This window comes from Neopsephotus bourkii, unplaced genomic scaffold (assembly GCF_033783945.1).
Source record: "Neopsephotus bourkii isolate Nb327-2 ecotype Australia unplaced genomic scaffold, CSIRO-AGI_Nbou_v1 NB_38, whole genome shotgun sequence".
Lineage (NCBI taxonomy): Eukaryota > Metazoa > Chordata > Aves > Psittaciformes > Psittacidae > Neopsephotus > Neopsephotus bourkii.
The window spans coordinates 435514-455555 of record NW_026900555.1 but is presented as its reverse complement, the minus strand read 5'-3'; the positions used below and the strand labels follow the sequence as shown (position 1 = coordinate 455555).

At 36.7% G+C, this 20042-nt stretch overlaps 2 protein-coding genes across 12 annotated transcripts in view; both read right to left on the bottom strand.

Annotated features, from left to right (window-relative positions):
* NBEA (neurobeachin) overlaps positions 1-20042 on the bottom strand; it is a 499996-nt gene that overhangs the window by 337323 nt on the left and 142631 nt on the right. For all 11 annotated transcript variants that reach the window (XM_061345312.1, XM_061345371.1, XM_061345303.1 and 8 more), the window contains 7 exons: positions 19780-19888; positions 17222-17374; positions 16235-16403; positions 4819-4898; positions 3981-4043; positions 3776-3873; positions 1677-1769 (listed from right to left, as the gene is read on the bottom strand). In XM_061345312.1, the coding sequence (XP_061201296.1) occupies positions 1677-1769; positions 3776-3873; positions 3981-4043; positions 4819-4898; positions 16235-16403; positions 17222-17374; positions 19780-19888 (765 nt within the window). The remainder of the gene's footprint in view (positions 1-1676; positions 1770-3775; positions 3874-3980; positions 4044-4818; positions 4899-16234; positions 16404-17221; positions 17375-19779; positions 19889-20042) is intronic.
* On the bottom strand, positions 15077-16090 carry LOC133207867 (collagen alpha-5(IV) chain-like). The gene is made up of 2 exons (XM_061345209.1): positions 16036-16090; positions 15077-15474 (listed from the first exon to the last, which is right to left on the bottom strand). Exons 1-2 carry the CDS (start codon positions 16088-16090, stop codon positions 15176-15178), a joined length of 354 nt encoding a protein of 117 aa, XP_061201193.1. The 3' UTR covers positions 15077-15175.

The window sequence follows — 20042 nt, the reverse complement described above, 5'->3', positions numbered from 1 at the left end:
TATATCAAAACATTTGAAAGTTACACAGAATATTCAAAGTGGATTTCAATTACTTCAATTACATGAAAACCAAAGTCAATTTTTTGCCAAGTACCTGCTTTCACTCAACAATGGAAACTACATTGATACATCCATAATGACAAGTAGATGCTAAAGGAGTGGGAAATAAAATTTTAGCTTCTGAATAATCTCACTTTTCTTTTTCTGTAATGTTCCACTGACAGAGGTTGCTATTTGATTCACTGGATAAGCAATAAATGCTCGAAACAAATGTACCTATTTGGACACAGGCAGGCTTCTGTACAAGCCCAACATTCATCTGGTGTATATTACTTAATCCAACTGCTATCAATGTGAATGATTTTTAGTAAGTAATGTTTGAAAAGCCCTTGGAGATTCTTGAGTGGACTATCAATTTGCTTTATTAATTCCCAGAACACTAGTTCACTTGCTGGATCCTGAAAGAAAAGTCCCATTTGGGAGTATATTCTCAGCTAACTGTCTCTCAATTATACAGACATACTTTATTGATCTTACTGAGAAAAGTGTGTCTAGCAATACTGCACTCTGGCTGGACTCCTAGCTCCCTTCGCTTCTAAGGAGGTTTTGCTTGATGAATTCTCTTGTGAAGCACAAGGCTAATTTTTATACTGCACAATCTCCCACTGAAATATCATTTTGGGTTGACCCCAGGAGGAAGCTAAACACCGTATATAGAAGGGGAAAAGTAAGCAGCAGCAGGTTACACAGCACTGCATGCTTTTTAATTCTTTCTTAACACAAAAATATTTCTCAACACTAAAAGATGAGACTAAGCATGTCTATTTAATGACCTTTTTTTAAATGTGAATATTTCTTGATTCCACATTTTATACGTGAATATTTCTTGCACAGAGGTATGTCCTTACCTCCTTTTTTTTATAACAATTTACGTAGTCTAATTCTTTTTCTGAAACTTTCCCATGGGAACAGCATATCCATTTTCCCATCATTTTAAAGCTATTTTTAAAAGCCCTGTCCTGAAGCTTCTATTTCAATGACACTGAAAATTCCAATAAAAAATTCTTGATGACACTCATATGTTTCCTGTTATCCCTAGCTGAACATGCAAAATACATTTATAAAATACATTTTTGGAAAAAAATTTTCAACTGTTTTAAAACTTGGATTTCAGCATATAATAGGTTTGGCAGACAATCCCTGTACATTTTCAAATGCCACAGTAGCAACAAGTTACAAGAGGCAACAGCCCCAAGCTGTGCCAGGGAAGGTTTAGATCTGATATTAGGAAAAATTTATTCACAGAGAGGGTAATCAGGTATTGGAACAGGCTGTCCAGCGAAATGATGGAATCACTGTGCCTGGAAGTGTTCACAAACCATGTGGCTGAGGCCCTCAGTGGCATGGTTTAGTGCTGGTCATGGCAGGCCTGCGCTTGATCTTAAAGGTCTTTTCCAACCTAGTTGATTCTATGATTCTATGATTCTAAGTTAATAGGAAAATCAATTTTATCCTAATGTATAAAGGCAGCAGAGTAGGAAAATCATTAATCAGAAAACCTAATAATTTAAAATAATTTCTAAAGACTGTCAAAGACTATACAGTAATCATGACAAAAAGACAAGAAGAATTGTGAACTTCATCATTTAAATAAAAAAAAAATAAAATATACTTACTTATGACCCAAGTGTTTAAGAAAATACCCAAGGACTTTCAAAGCTTGCACCCATATACTCTCACTTTTGGAAGCCAATAACTTATAAATTACTCTAAAAAAAAAAAAGAAATTCAACAATTTTTCATTTTATTAGGAAACACCATATATATAGCTTGTATTTAACTGAACGGGGATATTTATTAACAGAGAAAAGCATAAAAATAGCAATTTATACAAAATGAAAAGCACTGAGCACAGCATAAGAGTTTTATTATGAATTTTTTAAGTTAGAGACACAGTCAGTTTTGGATCAGTTCAAGATTTTGTAACAGAAAGCAACAACCTTATCTTATACTTCTACCTGGGAACAATCAAATAAAAGATGGCCTGAGAAGCTGCAACCTAATAGAAGAAGACCAGAGAATAGAAGGTCACATTCTGGAGATGCTGGATTTTACAGAAAAACTCCTTTCATTCTTAAAACCCCTACTTAATAGCCTTTCCACACAGGAAAGGGTACCTGCACTTAATCACAGGATGTTTATACTACAATTTCACTTGTCAAAAGTGAAATATGGCAATATGTCATACAAAATCCCATATATGCTTATTAAGCCACATACTCATTGCATCAAAATTTGAATGGGAACATCCCCCCCCCCCCCCCCCCCCCGCTTTTAAATTTGTGATAAAAAAGACTTGAAAATTTAGCTACTTTGATTTATTACAAAGTGTTCAAGGGCAGGCTGGATGGACTCTGAGCCCATGAAAGAGAGGTTGGAACTAGATGGTCTTTAAGGTCCCTTCCAACCCAAGTCATTTTATGATTCTCTGGTTTAAGCACAGATTCCAGTCTTTCAGACAGGAAATCCACCTTGATTTGAGAGGACTAAGAGAAAGACAACATCACCCTTACTCTAGCTTGTTTTTCAATAAATTTTTAAGTTTATTTTACTTTCCCATCTTAATTAGCTGGGCTTCAGTTTTTAGCCATTGCTTGTACTCTTCCACTAATGGCTGCTTTAGTAGACAGTATCTTCCTCTTTTAAGAGGACTTATGCCACTATCAAATGACCTCTGAGGCTTTTGTCCTCTGATAATCTAAGCAGACAAACCCCTAATCCTAGGTAAGGCCTTTTTTTAAATACAAGAATAAATAAATGTTGCAACCCTGCGCATTCTAAGTTTTTTCAACACAGACTTCTAAACATAGAAACTATACCATCAAACAATTTTAATATTGGTGCCACAAATGTTACACAATATGATCATCTAGATCATTCTTACCCTTCTTCAGAAGGTTTCAGGACTAGAATTCTATCTCCATACAGACAACTACTGGCAGAAAACCAAGTCCTAGACCTGAATACAGTGAGTCTTCCTGATACAATGAGTCTTCCTTTCAACAAGCGTGGTCATGCAAACAGCTTTGAGTCCAAGTATTTGTACAAAGATTTTAGTTTTTTTGTAAAATGGCAGATTTTTTTTTCTTCTTGTTGTTGGGGGTTTTCCCTGTTTTACTAGCTCTTTGCATTTTCCAAAGCATTTTCAGAACGGCACAGAATAAAATTCTACAGTAAATTATTAATCTCTGGGAAAAAAATAAGCATTACCAAGTTAGGCATAAGACAACAACAAAACTACTGCTCCTCTGGGAAATAACAGTTATGAATTTTACCATCAAATACATGAACATATCAATTCCACACATAATTTTTTAATCTTTTCAGAAAGAATTTGTGAGATTAGGGCATTATTTCTCATTTTTCTCTTCTTCCCTCCAAATTGTGTTAAACCTCTGAAGACAAAACTTTCTAAATTACTCTGAGACAGATGCTTGGCTTTGTGATAGATCTTGTTAATTATTTGAGATTGAGAAGCAACTACAACAGTACATTTACCTTCAAATATCATAATGATAACCTTAAGCAGATTTTTTTTTTCCTCCAAGCTACCAAAACCAATATTTTTGAAAAAAAAAAAAGAAAAAAGCATCTAAGTTAACAAAACTGTAGTTTGAAACATCAGCAAGTGTGATATCTATGTGAAAAAGCAATAATCTGAAGAGTGGTGATACTGGGACACCTTTTAAGATATTTTCTCACTTCACTGTCTTACCGTATCCCATTTCTCTGATCAAAGGCAGGTATCATGGATGCTGGATGTTCGGACATTAGTGCCACTAGCAGCTGCAGCACATCATGAATATTTTCATCCTGTACAACAAGCATCAATGTTATTCTACAAACTAACCTCAACAGCAGGCTTCCCATAGAGCTGGTACAATTGGTTACAGTAAAGAGAGATAATTACAGAACTGTACCTCATGCATTGTTAATAAGTAATTTAATATGCTCTGTAGTTCATCTTCTTTCACTCCTCTGTCCTAAAAAAAAAAAGGGGGGGGGGGCATTATTCAGAGAAAATATATTCTTTAGATTTGGCTCATGAAAAACTTAGATGAAGTCAAACAATCCTACAGCTTTTTTCTATTAAACTCAAAGGACTAAATTTTCTCTTTCATTACATTGCTTTTTCTTATCTCATTGACAATTCAAAACAGTATGAAGTCAGCCCTCTACTCCTAGAAAGACTTCTGACAGTGAGGGCTCTGAGCCACTATAAGCTATTACTGCCACTCGTCCAATCCCTGAGACAGAAAAAAAGAAAACAGAAGGAAAAAGCCAGGCTAGAAAATACTGGGTTTCGGTCTAGTCTCAAATGGCAAAGCATACCTCAAAGACTAGTGTTCAACTACAACAGAGAGAAAGAGTCCTAAATCATTTAAAACAGTGCTGGAAGCAGGAAAAAGGATAAAACAGTAACTAACTTAACAACTACCATTACCTTTTTCATTTGATCTATCAAGGAACCATCTACCATCACACAAAAAAAGCACATATACCTGAAAGGTTCCATAGTGTCATACAATTTCTGCATGTATATTTAATAAAATATATTTGGTATAGTTTGGTGAGGTTAATACAAAATATTGCATGGATTTGCCACCTTTATTTTGATTAAAGTATGTGCATGGACATTAAAATTAACCAGAAACAGATACAATATATGACAAGTATTGTCTAATTACTTCTATGAAAGATTCTATTACATGTACATAACAGAACTCAATATCTTTCATCTGGAACAGACTGCTTTACCTTCAATATAAGTTGTTTCAAAAACAGAAGCATAAATGCCCTTAGTGATATGATTTCTTTCTGTGAGGGCCGAGGACCATCTGGAAGAAGCAAAATATACCATGTTTAAATATAAACTAATTACTCTAATGACTGAAGCACTTTACAGAAATCACAGTTTCTACAACAGATTTAGCATTCTATTCATTATATAAAAATTTGTATTTGCAAATAATATTATCTATAACCTTTCAGAATCACACTTTACAACAATATACATGAGTGATATTTCATCTGGGAAAAAAAGAAATCCATGTTTATATATTTAATTTTAGTTTATTGCACAAAGACACGGGAAAATGAAAGGTAGTAATTATGTCTAGACTCACACAATTAATAAGGTATATGTTCTGTAGGTGTCTTTATATGAACAAGGAGTTTTAAATCCCAACATAAGGAACTACTCTACCAACTAGACCTACTCAACCAACCCAATTTAGGATTAAAATTGTGAATCTAAAAAGTAGGTTCTACTGAATACATTGAGTTGAATTCCACTGGAAACAATGGGACTTTAAACACCTGCTATGAGCTAACTGTGGACATGTAAACTTGAAAGGGTCTGAACTCAAAGTTGAATCTCACCTAAGATATGTGAGAACAACTTGTAATAACAAAGCCAGCATGTTAAATAACCACCTGAATGAAAAACAGCAGATAAAGGATTATTGAAATATTAGTGGTGGCCAACACCTGTGACAGAAATTGAAGCTATAACAAAAGAGAAACTACAATCTGAAGAAAATCTTAAATTTAAGACATTACACCCCCCCCATCCTGTAATCTATAATTCTTTTTGTGCTTGAGAAAGTACGTTAGGAAAACAGAAGTATCTAAAAAATGAGTAAGAAACAGAGCCTGAACAACCATATTCACTTGAAACTTGCTCTATAGCATTTTCAATTCATCCCTTTCAGAAATAATTAAGATTGGCCTGGAAATTCCTTTGTTAAGTTCCTACTTTTCAAAAAATGCATGTCATAGACTTAAATTTTGCATAGTGAAAACAAATGCAACCTCATTTATTTTTTTCACCAACTATTTCATCTTATGCTGATAAACTCATATCAAAGCTTAGTAACAGTCTATGTCTCAGTATTATTTCCAATCCAGATGAATGCAACTTTTTAATGAAAATATTTTTATAGTCTCTGGTGCTGCTCTTGAAGTGAAGCCATTTCTGTACATACAGTAATTTAAGTTTGCAAAAAGGGCAGACCTGAAGGTAAGTTATACTTGTTTGACTAGCAGGAGAAACAAGAGTGGTTAATCCTCTCAAGTCTTCTTCCATTTAGGAGTGGAGAGAGAACTGGGCACTTTCCAGAAAGAAGCAAATAAATCTCAACCTGTCCCCACCGCCACATGTAAAAGAAATATGAATATTGTTGTAAAAAAAATCTGTCATATAGGCTTTAAAGCTATAGGAATAATTTTATATCCATACATTGTAAGAGCACCATGAAACGTATATACTCCATTGTAAAAATAGAAGTAAATTAGATTTTTTTGGTACTAGCTGCAAGTAAATTAAATACTGCATGTGTGTTTTATATCAATGGTGTGCTTCTAGCCAACAGCTATTTTTTTCCCTAATTCAAATGCAGATTCAACTCCTCTAACTGCATCACAGAAATCTGTTTCTTTGAACACCCTCTTCCCTCCTACACTTTACTGGGATTCAATACCGGACAATATCTGAAAACCAGACCTACAAACTAAGGCATTTTGTGCTTTCTGGAACACTGTAATTACTAAAGCGGAAAACAGAACATTAAAGCAATAGGTTCTGCAAAGTATTGCTGTAACAGAAATTTTAAGGTGGTTTTAAAAAGAAGATATCCCAAATTAACTGGGAACCTGTTCAAAGAAGTTTCATACTTCTTATTCCCATACCCACTAGTTTCTCTGGACATGTGTGAGAACCCCGAAAAGGGTTCTTCAACGTGCAAAAGATATCAAAGAAACTGTTGCTTGCAGGTTATATGCCATGCAGGCAAAATGGTGCTTTTCCCTTCAGTCCTCAAGTACTACTTATTCCCTGTATTTTAGTTGTGTCTTGAACTTTCCGTGCATTAAAATCAGAAAAAGGGGACAGCCTGTACCCAAAAGACTATATTAGTTTGAAAAATTTAAGAGGACTTGTAGAGAAAAAGAAGAAAGGCTGGAGAAACTGGAGGCTACATAACCAGTAGACAGCTGCAAAGAGTGGAAGAATGACTGCAGAAATAGTAATGTAACAGTCATCTGGTATGTATCAAATGGAATTAATTAACCTAGGAAGTTGCAAAGCTACACAAAATGCATTTTCTACTATAATTGCCATGTCATCACACTTTCTGGCTTCATTACAAAGTGAAGAACTTAATTACTACTTGCAGATTTATTTTCATTCTAAGAAATGCATTATTGACCAAGCAATAGTATAATATATGCTATAAATAAAAATATATATTATACACACATATACTGAGGTAGAGAGAGACATTGAAAAGTAGTTTTCTTTACTGTCTGTTGATCTTTGTGCCTGTCACTGGATATAGGCAATTCAATGCCACCATCACTCAGAAACTGATAAACAGCACAGCTAAAGACTAAAATCAAACCCAAACCAAATCAACAACGAAGGTAATCCTTTAAAGATCTGGCACAGCAACTGTAAGTCCCTAGTACAAAATAGCAACATTCTTATTAACTGGCAAAAAGAAAGGATGCCTCCCTTTTCCCACACCAGGATGAGTCACTAAATCATTTACTGCTTTTAGACTGTTTATGTATGCATTTATTGCAGATAGCACATGATTTGCATCATTTTTTTTTTTAATATACACTCAAAATGAGAGTTAGCCAGCTTTATCCAGACAAAAACAAATGGGGAAAAAAAAAACCCAATTCATCTCTGTAGCACAGACCAATTATAGGACATAAACCAGAATTAATTAAGAGGGAATAAGTAAACATATTCACAAAGTAAAGTACAATCAGTACTGGTGTAAAATAATGACTGGGAGGTTTGAATAGCAAAAATAATGATTTATAATCCTGTCTTTGGAAATAAAACATTGTGCTATCAAGTTCTGCAAACAACCAAATGCAACATTCTTCCATCTGGCTTTTTTTATACGTAAAAATCATGACTTTTCTAATCCTTAAATTAATAAACCATGACAGAAATAGCAGAATCTGATAGCCATACATGCATAAATAACATCACATTATGTGGCTCACAGTAGGGCCTACTTTTTCTTACTGCTGCAAAGCTAATGAGAACCAAGTTATACTCTAACTCAGCCCTTGAAATTACTCTATGCAACATTTTTAAATCCACAAAAAGAAAAATTATAACTACTTTCTCCTTGCAATAATTTCTATAATTCCCACTTTCCTTACTTGTGTTAAAAATATTAAATATTACAAACGTTCTTAAAAACTATTTAACATGAGTTAACTTGGGTATTAACAACCTTCTGTTGCCTGGCAGGAGGCAAAAAACAGGTCATAAAGGTCTATTCAGGGCAAGAGTTGGGAAACGCACAGGAAACACTACTAGAGAAACATAAATGCTTGGCCAAAAGCTCGTGAATGAACTACATTACTCAACAGTCTGGAACCTAGATGCACATTTCTCTCATACAACAAGGGGAGTCTTGAAGTTGCAAGTATTTCATAAGGATGCTCCATAACAGGGTCCAAAATTAGAATTTAGCACACGACATTTCTAAGAGGTAAAAATGAGATTCCTAAGTTAATTTCTCTTAGGAAAAAACTCTCCACAATATTTAGTTTGGTTTTCTGTTATTGCCTTCATTTTATGCCTTCTCACTACTTCCCTACTGCATTTTCAGAGAATAACATGCAGTTGATAAGCTATTCAATGAAGATATTTCAAAGCATAAATTTTCTGTTGGGCTCTAAAGAGTCCTCTCTTACATTGCAGATAATTCAGCAACATGGAGATTACTTTTTAAAAGTGTGTAAATGTTTTATTTTTCCTAAAAAGGTTATTAAAGAAATTAAACTATCCAACATTTAGTAGACATCCAAACATTAAGTGTGCTTAATTTTTTCTGTTGCTTCGATATTAAAAATGTCTGGTTTGCCCCTTCTGAAAGACACTCACAGGGTAGCTTTTCTTTAAATATCAGTCTAGTACATATATACTGAAAAGACAAAACATCAAAAAAAGAACAAAGACTGGTGACAAAAAGTTAAGACTTCTCTGGCAGCTTGAAGTATTATAATTGAAATGCATCATCTACCATTGATGGTGCAAACTAAAGAGTCTCCCCACTTATCTTTTTATTCATTCCCAAAGTCCACAAAAGGCAACAGTTATGGAGAGAAGTAACACAATTTTAAATAATTTTTACTCAATTGCCTGCTTCACTATGTCTTTAGATGCTGCAAGTGATAGGTAACCCTAAAATCTTGTCCCACCGTTATATCTTATTCTAAACAATTCAACAAAATATTAAAGGCATACATGCGACAAATAAAAAGAATAGCTATAATCATAGTCCAAGTGTAAAATTAATAATTAAGTTTAGAGATACTTCCATGTGGAAACGGGTTTGACTTTTTCTGCTGTTCCTGACATGAGAATTGTTTACAAGTTCAACTTTAATATGGTATTAATAAAAAAGTCACTTTTGCCCTGCCACCTATCTATGACTGTTAATTTAATTTAAAACAAATACAAAACAAAAAAATAAAGTAAAACTCATAATTTTAAACAGAAAAATTGCCTCCACTATGTGGATCTGTATTTATAGCCTACTAGCTACACAGGATTTGGAGAAGGCTGAGGTTCTGAATGACTTCTTTACCTCGGTCTTCACTGGCAAAGGCTCTGACTGCACGACCCAAGTCCCTGGAAGGCAGACACAGGGACTGTGAGAATGAAGACCTTGGGCCTACCATAGGCGAGGAACTGGTTTGAGACCATCTTAAAAATCTGAACGTGCACAAGTCCATGGGTCCTGATGAAATCCACCCGTGGGTCGTGAAGGAGCTGGCAAATGAAGTTGCTAAGCCACTGGCCATCATATTTGAAAAATCATGGCAGTCAGGTGAAGTTCCCAACAACTGGAAAAAGGGAAATATAACCCCCATTTTCAAGAAGGGGAAAATGGATGACCTGGGCAATTACAGACCAGTCAGTCTCACCTCTGTGCCTGGCAAAATCTTGGAGCAGATTCTCCTGGAAGGCATGCTAAGGCACATGAAAAACAACAAGGTGCTTGGTGACAGCCAGCATGGCTTCACTAAGGGGAAATCCTGCCTGACCAATTTGGTGGCCTTTTATGATGGGGCTACAGAACTGATGGACAGGGGTAGAGCAGTTGATGTCATCTACCTGGACTTGTGCAAAGCCTTCGACACTGTCCCACACGACATCCTTGTCTCTAAATTGGAGAGACATCAATTTGATGAATGGACCACTCAGTGGATAAAGAACTGGCTGGATGGCCGCACACAAAGAGTTGTGGTCAATGGCTCAGTGTCCAGCTGGAGACCAGTAACGAGTGGTGTCCCTCAGGGATCGGTGTTGGGACCAGTCTTGTTCAACATCTTTGTCGGTGACATGGACAGTGGGATTGAGTGCGCCCTCAGCAAGTTTGCGGATGACACCAAGCTGTGTGGTTCGGTTGATACGCTGGAGGGAAGGAATGCCATCCAGAGGGACCTTGACACGCTTGTGAGGTGGGCTGATGTCAACCTCATGAAGTTTAACCATGCCAAGTGCAAGGTCCTACACCTGGGTTGGAGCAATCCCAGACACAGCTACAGGCTGGGCAGAGAACAGATTCAGAGCAGCCCTGCAGAGAAGGACTTGGGGGTGCTGGTCGATGAGAAAATGAACATGAACTGGCAGTGTGCGCTTGCAGCCCAGAAAGCCAACTGTATCCTGGGCTGCATCAAAAGGAGCGTAACCAGCAGGTCGAAGGAGGTGATCCTGCCCCTTTACTCTGCTCTTGTGAGACCTCACTTGGAGTGTTGTGTGCAGTTCTGGTGTCCTCAACATAAAAAGGACATGGAACTGTTGGAACAAGTCCAGAGGAGGGTCATGAGAATCAACGGGGGACTGGAGCACCTCCCATATGAAAACAGGCTGAGAAAGTTGGGGCTGTTCAGCCTGGAGAAGAGAAGGCTGCGTGGAGACCTCATAGCAGCCTTCCAGTATCTGAAGGGGGCCTATAGGGATGCTGGGGAGGGACTCTTCATTAGGGACTGTAGTGACAGGACAAGGGGTAATGGGTTCAGACTTAAACAGGTGAAGTTTAGATTGGATATAAGGAGGATATTCTTTCCTGTTAGGGTGGTGAGGCACTGGAATAGGTTCCCAGGGGAGGTTGTGAATGCTCCATCCCTGGCAGTGTTCAAGGCCAGGTTGGACGAGGCCTTGGGTGATACGGTTTAGAGTGAGGTGTCCTTGCCCATGGCAGGGGGGTTGGAACTTGATGACCTTAAGATCCTTTCCAAACCTAACTATTCTATGGTTCTATGATTCTAAGAATAAATATCAAACTAGCTGATAAGCACACATTCCAAAAAAAAGTGTTTCTAATACTTCAGAAGGAAGCAAAACAATACAAATTTAATATATTAACTCAAAGAAGAAATACCAGCTTGAAACAGGAAACCAGTAATGAAAGAGAATATATAAGCCTGAATTTGAAATACATATTTAAGCCTTTTAAATAATTTGAAAGATTTACACCTGTTTTGTGAGCTGAATATAAGGAGAAGAATGGAGTAAACTTTCATTTTATAAGAAAACAGCATTAGTTGAATAGGAAGCTTCAATATTGGGCCACCTTGGCTTTGAAGAAAGTATACTGAAGTGTCCGTACACAAAATTCACCCACTTTGTTTTTCATTAAGAGAGGTGAAGGCAATAAAACCTTGAAGCGGAGTAATAGTAAGTCAAACTACTAATATTAAAAAGTGTTTTGGTGTATCAGCATAAAAAATGATAGGCCTAGAGGACAAGAAAGCACCCCACTACTAAAACGTCTGCGTGAATAAGCTTACTTTCTAATACGACAGTGAATAATTTGAAACCACTACAGCACATACAGTCAAATTTTGGATACTGGCAAGTTTTCCATCAGTCTTCTTCAGACCTGAAAATTCTCATGTCCAGTTAGCTTAGAGTTTCAGTTACCTCTGATAAGGGAACATTTTTAAGTTTCTTACAATAAAATTGCTGTTCATAGAAAATGTATTGTGTTCTTCCATCTTGAAATATCAAATGCTACTAACATGAAGCAACTTTTAACATTCACACTGTTGTATTTTTACAGTGTTTCTGACTTTTACAAACGTCTTTTTAGACATTATTCTATATTTTATGTAATAAAATAATAATATTCTATATTTATACATTATTCTATATTTTAACAAATGGGGCTGGATCACCACTCCTATGAAGACAGGCTGAGAGAACTGGGGTTGTTCAGCCTAGAGAGGAGACATTATAGCAATCCTTCAGGACCTAAAGGGCACTACAAGAAATCTGGAGAAAACTTTTTACAAGGCCATGTAGTAATAGGACAAGGCAGAGAATGGCTTCAAACTGACAGAGGGTAGATTTAGATCAGATATAAGGAAGAAAGTCTTCATTATGAGGGTTGGGAGGCACCCAGAGAAGTTGTGGATGCTCTATCACTGGAAGTGTTCAAGGCCAGGCTGGATGGGTTTTTGTGAAACCTGGTCTAGTGGAAGGTGTCCCAGCCCATGACAGGGGAATGGAAGTAGATGATCTTTAAGATCCCTTCCAACCCATACCATTCGACAATTCTATGAAATCATGAACTCCCTGCTTGCGTATGGCAGTAGTAGCTGTATGCCATCTAATAAAACCCAGCATAAAAAAAAAATATCCTGGAACAGTCAACTTTTTAGAATATTAGGACTGGTGAAGTTATAAGTTGCTGAAAATTTTCCACAGAGATGGAGAAAGAATAATCATTAAGCATGTCAACTACAGCCCATTATATTATTCTAAGACAATAAGCCTGAATAAGCCAGACCTGCATATCACGTTGGCAGATTGCATTCAATGTTAAAAGAAAGAGCATCTGGTGGAGAAAAGCAATGTAACATCCATGTGATTAAACATTTTGAAAAGTTTTCAGAAATATTATGTATTGAAAGCAATTAATGTAAATTTGATAAAAACTAATATGAAAATAAGTTAATATGAAATTAAATTTAGCAACCCATCACCTCAGCAATTATTTTATTTCCACAGTCGTTTGCAAATCACCACAGTTATTACAGCTGTATCAAAAGTAGAAGTTACCTGTGAAACAATAGCAAAAAAATTCCTAGGGCTGATTTGCATTGAGAAAATTCCATAGCTGTGCTGGACTTGCATATCCATTGCTATACCACTGATCTTGCTCCCTGATTACTTGACATTCTTCAACTCAATACAAGGAAAACTATTTTTATAGACAGCAGAGTACTATAAAATACTTTCTTACAGTCGTACCGATTACATGGGACTTTCTGCAGTCTAAGCAACAGGAAGAAAGGAAGAGAATAAGGAATACAGAAGAAAGTTGATACTGACCTTTAAAAATGCCAAGTTTATCTACAAATCTAACTAAACAAAAAAGGAGAAAATTCAGATATAGTGGATAATAATACATATTTTGAAAATGTGCATGGCATCACAGTTTATCAAATGCCTTCCTAACTACTGTATGAAAGTGTTGGTAATTGTGATTTTTGTTGTTATGCTGCTACTTCAACCAACCAGTAATCTGCATTATCTGATTACCTTTCAGCGACCTGCATGGTTGCCATCCTGAGAAAAACAGAGTATTGTCTGGAACAGACACAAATGTTAAGGGAATGTACTATATCCTTAAAATAGGTAAGAATGAAAGAAAAGGTAGGGATGTAAAACAGCCACATGTATGCAAATTTTTAGTTACCTGATTCACTTCTCATTCCTAATTTTGTGTCCTTGTGTACCCCATGCCTTCTGTTCAGATCTTGATGAACACATTACATATTTTTTTGCAGCTATTCAACTGGCAATACTCATACAGATACTCCAAAAATACAGCTAACTTCAAAGATGCAAATCTGGGCAAAACAAAAACAAGCTACACCTCCTACAGAAAGAAATGTCACACTGTTTCCACAAATACCAAGCCTAGCCAAGAGGGTAGTCTGTAATATGCAACACATTTTCAATGTGGTGTTAGATACCAGTATCATAACACAGAGGTACAGGAATTAATTTAATTAAAAAAAAAAAAAAGAAACAAACCAACACCAACAAAAAAACATAGAACCAAAATAAGACCCCAAAAGAATTTCAGCAATAACAAATAGACAATATTATCAAACTTATAGTCTCAAACTTGCTGAACAATTTTCAGGTCGCTGTCTAGGTAAATATGGTTGACATCTGGAAACTTTACCTTCCAACAGATGGTCATTCGACAGTCACAAATACAGTGGACATAATATAAGCTGATCAGCTAAGTTTTTAACATCGTAATTCCTACTGAGCTCAGATATGATTAACTTTTCCTATTGTGAAACCATCCTATTGTGAAACCTATGCAGCTGCCCTGGGTTCAGCAGTGGCAGTCATTTTTCTCCTTCTTAGTAGCTGGTGCAGTGCTGTGGTTTTGACTTTTGGCCTGGGAATAACACTGGTAACACCAATGTTTTTAGTTGCTGCTCAGTAATGTTTATTCTGACAAAGGACTTTCTGAGTCTCATGCTCTGCCAAGGAGGAGCAGAAGCCTGGAGGAAGCAGAGACAGGACACCTGACCCAAACTAGCCAAAAAAGGTACTCCATACCACAGCACGTCATGCCCAGTACAGTAAACTGGGGGCAGTTACCCAGAAGAGTTATATCACTGCTCGGGTCAGGCTGGGTATCAGTTGGCAGGTGGTGAGCAGTTGTATTCTCTTCCCTTGTTATTTCCCTTATCATTATTATTATTGGTGGTAGCAGTAGTGCTTTGCGCTATACCTTACTTACTGGACTGTTCTTATCTCAACCCATGGGAGTTACATTCTTTTGATTCTCCTCCCCATCCCTCCAGGGGCAGGGAGGGAGAAAGGGGGGGGGGGGGCAATGAGAGAGCGGCTGCGTGGTTCTGAGTCATGGCTGGGCTTAAACCATGACAGTTGTTTTTTTTTTTTTTTAAATGGAGGACCAGGGGCTCCCATGACACCCATCTCCCCTTTGGCACCTGGAAATCCAGGTATTCCATCCTGGCCAGGCAGTCCAGGTGAACCCTGAGGCCCTGGGAGACCAGGGGATCCTGGATATCCTGGGGTTCCTCAGTCATCTGGAGGACCAGGAACCTCAAAGCCTGGAGGACCTGGATCCCCTTTCTGCCCTGGAATGCCCTGCAGCCCTGGGGGGCCAACAGGACCTGGAGGTCCTGGAGATCCAGGTGGACCTTGACCACCAATGTCAGGGATGCCTGGTGGGCCTGGGAGTCCTGGTGGTCCACTTGGTCCGGGGTCACCTGTGGACCCTGGTATTCCATCAAAACCTGCCTGTCCTGGGAGACCATGGTTTCCTGGGAAGCCAGGATCACCTTTAGGTCCTTGAACTCCTTTCGTGCCTGGTGGTCCTGGAGGATCAAGAGCGTTACCCTCAACAGAGCAGAGCACAGGTAGTTAGCGAGACGTAATGACATTACAGCTAGAGTGTACAGGATTAGAATAATTTGATGCTTTGGCTAATACACACGTGCTACATACAATGTTTAGTCCACATGTATTGTTGTATTTTGTTGTTGCTATCATTCAGTGCTTCCTGAGCTAAGCTAAGCACATGACTCTAAAGTTAAACCAATCTCTACTTTGAAAGAGCAGAGAAAAAATATTATTGAACTGGAAATACAGCTTCAGATATCTCGGCAGTGAGAACTATAAGTCTCCATCTGTTTTCAAGGTCATTTAACACTAGCAATCACTCACACCACACAAAGTTTTCTTTGCCATATGAAATTTGCTTAATGTTTCCTTTTTGTTACAGAAAAATTGGTGATTTTAATGTTTTCTAAGTATGCCCACATAAGTATATGGGATGTGAGCAAAGACCAGAGTTGGAATCTTCTGGGAATACATACAAATATGAGGAATTATCATCAGAGGTGTAGGATACACTAAATGTACTTGCCTAGTCCTACTGTTGACAACCCAGGAAGCGTTCAAAGCTCTAAGGACCCTTTCAAACCAAACCATTCTGTGATTCTGTGACCACTGGGGGTGATTATTGCCATTTACTTACCTCCTTGTCTACAGATTTGAGAAGTTTTCACACATTTACATCGTAAATCTTCCTATGCAAGAATTGCTTATACTTTCCCTCTTACACATTGCACTTACCTAATCCTTTAGGAGTAATGCCACTGCTATCTGCAGGATTAACCACCCAGTAGTAGTATTTCAGTGTGTGCATTAACTGTAGTACTGTTCCTACTCTGCGTATAGTGTTATAGATTGTAGCAGTTCCAATGAATTCAGCTGACAAGTAGGTATACAAAGACAGCTGCACCTGAAGAATGAAACAGTTACCCACATTAATGTAAGTTCTATATTAGTAACCTTAAGTTGCAGGTTCTTTAGGATTTATTTTGGATATGATATATAAAAAATAAAACATAATTACAACTGTAGTTAGGGCAGGGACTGGACTGACACCTGGAATGACTTCTAGAGGCTGCTTCCAAAATAATGATTCTATGATTCTATGATTCAAGTCATGATAAATGTGCTGTTCTGTTTGTTTTCCTATTCAGGCCTTTTTTTACAAAAAGTGTATGTTTTCAGATTTTAGGACCATGCCACTTTTTGCTTTAGTTCAGATTCCTAAACACTGATTATTTAGGGACACAACTGATTCGTTTCTACCAGAGATGAGTGACAATTTTGTATAGTTTTTATCAATCTAAAATATGTAACTTAAATTAAAATGGAAGCTTATGAGAATGTGTAACAAAACATTTATCACCTTTTCCTTACAATCAAAAATACGTACTTCTATGCTTAATCTCTAGGAAAGCAGTGTGATGCCAGCCCTGAAAAAGGGACTGGGTTTCTAGAAACAGTCTTTCAAACAGAATCAGCCAGAACCTTAGGCAAGAATGTAACTGGTTTTAGGGGCTTACAAAAAGATACTGGAGAATATAGTTATGCAGGGTACAGACTTCATGATCTAAAAAAATCTTTTTTATCACCACATATTAAAATAAAAAAACAAAACAGAAAACCCAAACAAACAAAAACAAAAACCCCAAGTACTATGGTATAAAAGAATACTAGCATTTCATTTCACTGTAGGAGACTTGTAACATCATTCAACTGTACAATTACCTTTGCAGGGGTATGTATCCAGATAGCAGGATTAAAAAGGATGTGATCACATAATTGCTTCAGTAGAGGTGCTCCATGAGACAATCCATCCAAATATTTTGCAAATGACAAAAACTGTTCCAGAACTGCTCTGGTTATATGAACTCTAGATGACTGGGGAAAAACAGTCAGAAAGAGCAAAGGTAAAAAATCTTGTTCCTCATTATACTTCGAGCAGGCTTATCTTTACTAAACACATGCAACACTGTAATTGTTTTTATGTCATTGAATATGAAAGTGAGAAAAAAAAAGTTATCAGCTACTTAAACTTTCTAATAATTCACAATAAGCCTAACAGCTACACACAGGTTAAAAATATTCATCAGTAACTGAGGTTAAATCCTTTTGGTTAAATCCCCCCCCCTTTTTTTTTTTTGGAGGGGGAAGGAGGGAAATGGGTGTTGGTTTTGGTTTATTATAATGCAGTCAGGATTCTACATTTTACAACATACTGCCTAAGAAATTCATCTGAAGTCCTTAACTCTTCTTCAGTTAAGGATGCGTCTTGTTAAAACTGGGTGTTAGACTATGCAAACACACAATAATGGTAGACTTGCTTTTGTTTCTTAAACATAAGCAGGTATCAGAAGAATGTGGGTTCAAGGTTTCCTCAAATTTCAAGAGTCCTTCAGTTTCATATCATATGCTACAAAAACACTGTTGAGACTTGCTCCTATGCAGCAACATGGCATGTGGACTTTGACAAATTTCTTTCTATACTAAGTTAACAAAAGGAACTAATAGGAAAAACTACTAAACGTCCTTCCCCCTGCCTTCTCTACAAAATGTTCCAATTACTTTTAATGCTGTAAGTGCACGTTCTTGGTAATGCTGGGAAAATGCAAATATTTGTTACTTTTTAGAAGTGAAGTCCTTTTGTCAGTAATACAAGTTCAGCCTGGATGCTGAGCTTAATTTGGCTTGTACATCGCAATTCATAATAAGTAGTCTGCAACTAATAAGAACGACAATGCTATTTTGAAGTTCAAGTCAGAAAAAGAAAGCTTTCTGTCCTCTCTGAAGTATTTGATCACATGCAAATGAACAGAAAATTTATAAATAATAAAATTGAGCTTGGCTAGGAAACAAAAGGATATTTTTCTGCCATGTGTGCCAAGTGAATATAAGCATTTACTGGAAATATAAAACACATCTTTTTGAAAGCTGTAGCTAGGGAGAATACAGTATAAAACCTCCCAGAAAAAAAAAAAAAAGCATACACTGTAAGAATTATGTTGTGATAAAATCAATCAAAATCTTTTAAACATTCACATACTCTAAGTGTAATGATTGTAGCAGGTGCTATTTCACATACAGCATTCTAAATTGACGTATTCGATGTGTGTAAACCATAGTGCTCTATTCTAGTTGAAAGGACTCCATGGAGGCTCACTAGCTTGCCTGTATATAACTTACAGAAATAGAGCTAACAGCTTTGTAAATTCATTATTTCTAAGTCACAAGAAAACCTACCAGTAAAAAAACCCCAACACTTTAGACTAGTTCTTTGACATTCTAAATGACATTTGCTCAGTACAGAAAACACAGAAGCGTAGAAAATAATCTGCTTTTAGATGTTACTTCAGTGAAGCATTTCTGCTATAAGAAAGTACTTCCCTAGCTGAAAATAACATAGGGACCAGAATAAGAGAAATTATTTATCATTATTATACAAAATTTAGTACCTTTTTAAAGGTGAAATTATTGTTACTTAATTTCACTACTGGACAACACAAAGCTCTGGTCACGACTTCTTCTCAAATGATAGTTATACTGACTGCATGCTAATGAAAAATACAGTAGCAGACATTCAAGAATGTCAGAGCAATGAGATTCAGTCATAGGAGTATTACTGTATTAGTACAGCCAACAATAGTTTTCAGATTATTAAATCACAGTAACAACATTTCATGAGGGCTTTGGGCCAGGAGGCAGGTTATGTTCCTCACACAAGCATATGAGCTGGACCTCAGTTTTGTGATAACTGCTCATCATGTCTGAAAATGGGCAAGTAAAGGGCATGCCCCTTGCAAATGTTTCTTTCAGAAATGAAATTATTTTAGTTTTTCTTCTTCAAAACACAGAGCAACTATTTCAACAATTCAACAATTTCAGGATTGAGCCACGGAGGATTAACTTAATTTTTATTAACATATACAAAAATAGAAAACAAAAAAAGAAAAAAGAAATTTAAATTATGACATGTTGTGGTATACTTGTACAAACTGGGAACAAAAGAACTTTCCCAAATGAGAGTCTGGTGACAGCGAGTGGAGAAACACAAGTGATTACATATATTTAAATGCTTCACAAACAGACCTAAAGAAAATGCATAAATTAGACAGAAAACTGATTCTTCCAATATTGGCATATAGGAGGATAACTATAAGTATTATAAATCAAAAATAACTTGTGTCACAAATACATTTTATTCCACCAGTCCTTTAAACTAAGGGACTGGAAATTCCACAATGACAGCTGAAATACTAAGAACAGAGACAAAACCCCTCCAAACATACCTTTTCAAGGAGGTAGCCAATGACTAGAAAGCCTTTTCCACCAAGCATTTGTTCTTGCATGGCTACTGAACTCTTAAGAAGCTCAACCAAGAAAGCCAATAGGGTAGCACTGCATGTAAAGAACAAGCATTCTTTTTTCAGATTACAAATGTAGAAAATTCAGTCTATCACATTCTCAATCTTCACCAGCTATTTAGCGAACAGAAACAGGCCTGAAGTAGTGAATGATTCCTTGAAAGAATACAAATCTTACTTTTCCTGTT

Coding starts and splice junctions, on each gene's coding strand:
- LOC133207867 (XM_061345209.1), bottom strand. CDS start 16,090: ATGGTTTGGTTTGAAAGGGTCCTTAGAGCTTTGAACGCTTCCTGGGTT. Junction 15,475..16,035: donor CGCTTCCTGGGTTGTCAACA/GTAGGACTAGGC, acceptor TTGATCCTCCAG/GACCACCAGGCACGAAAGGA.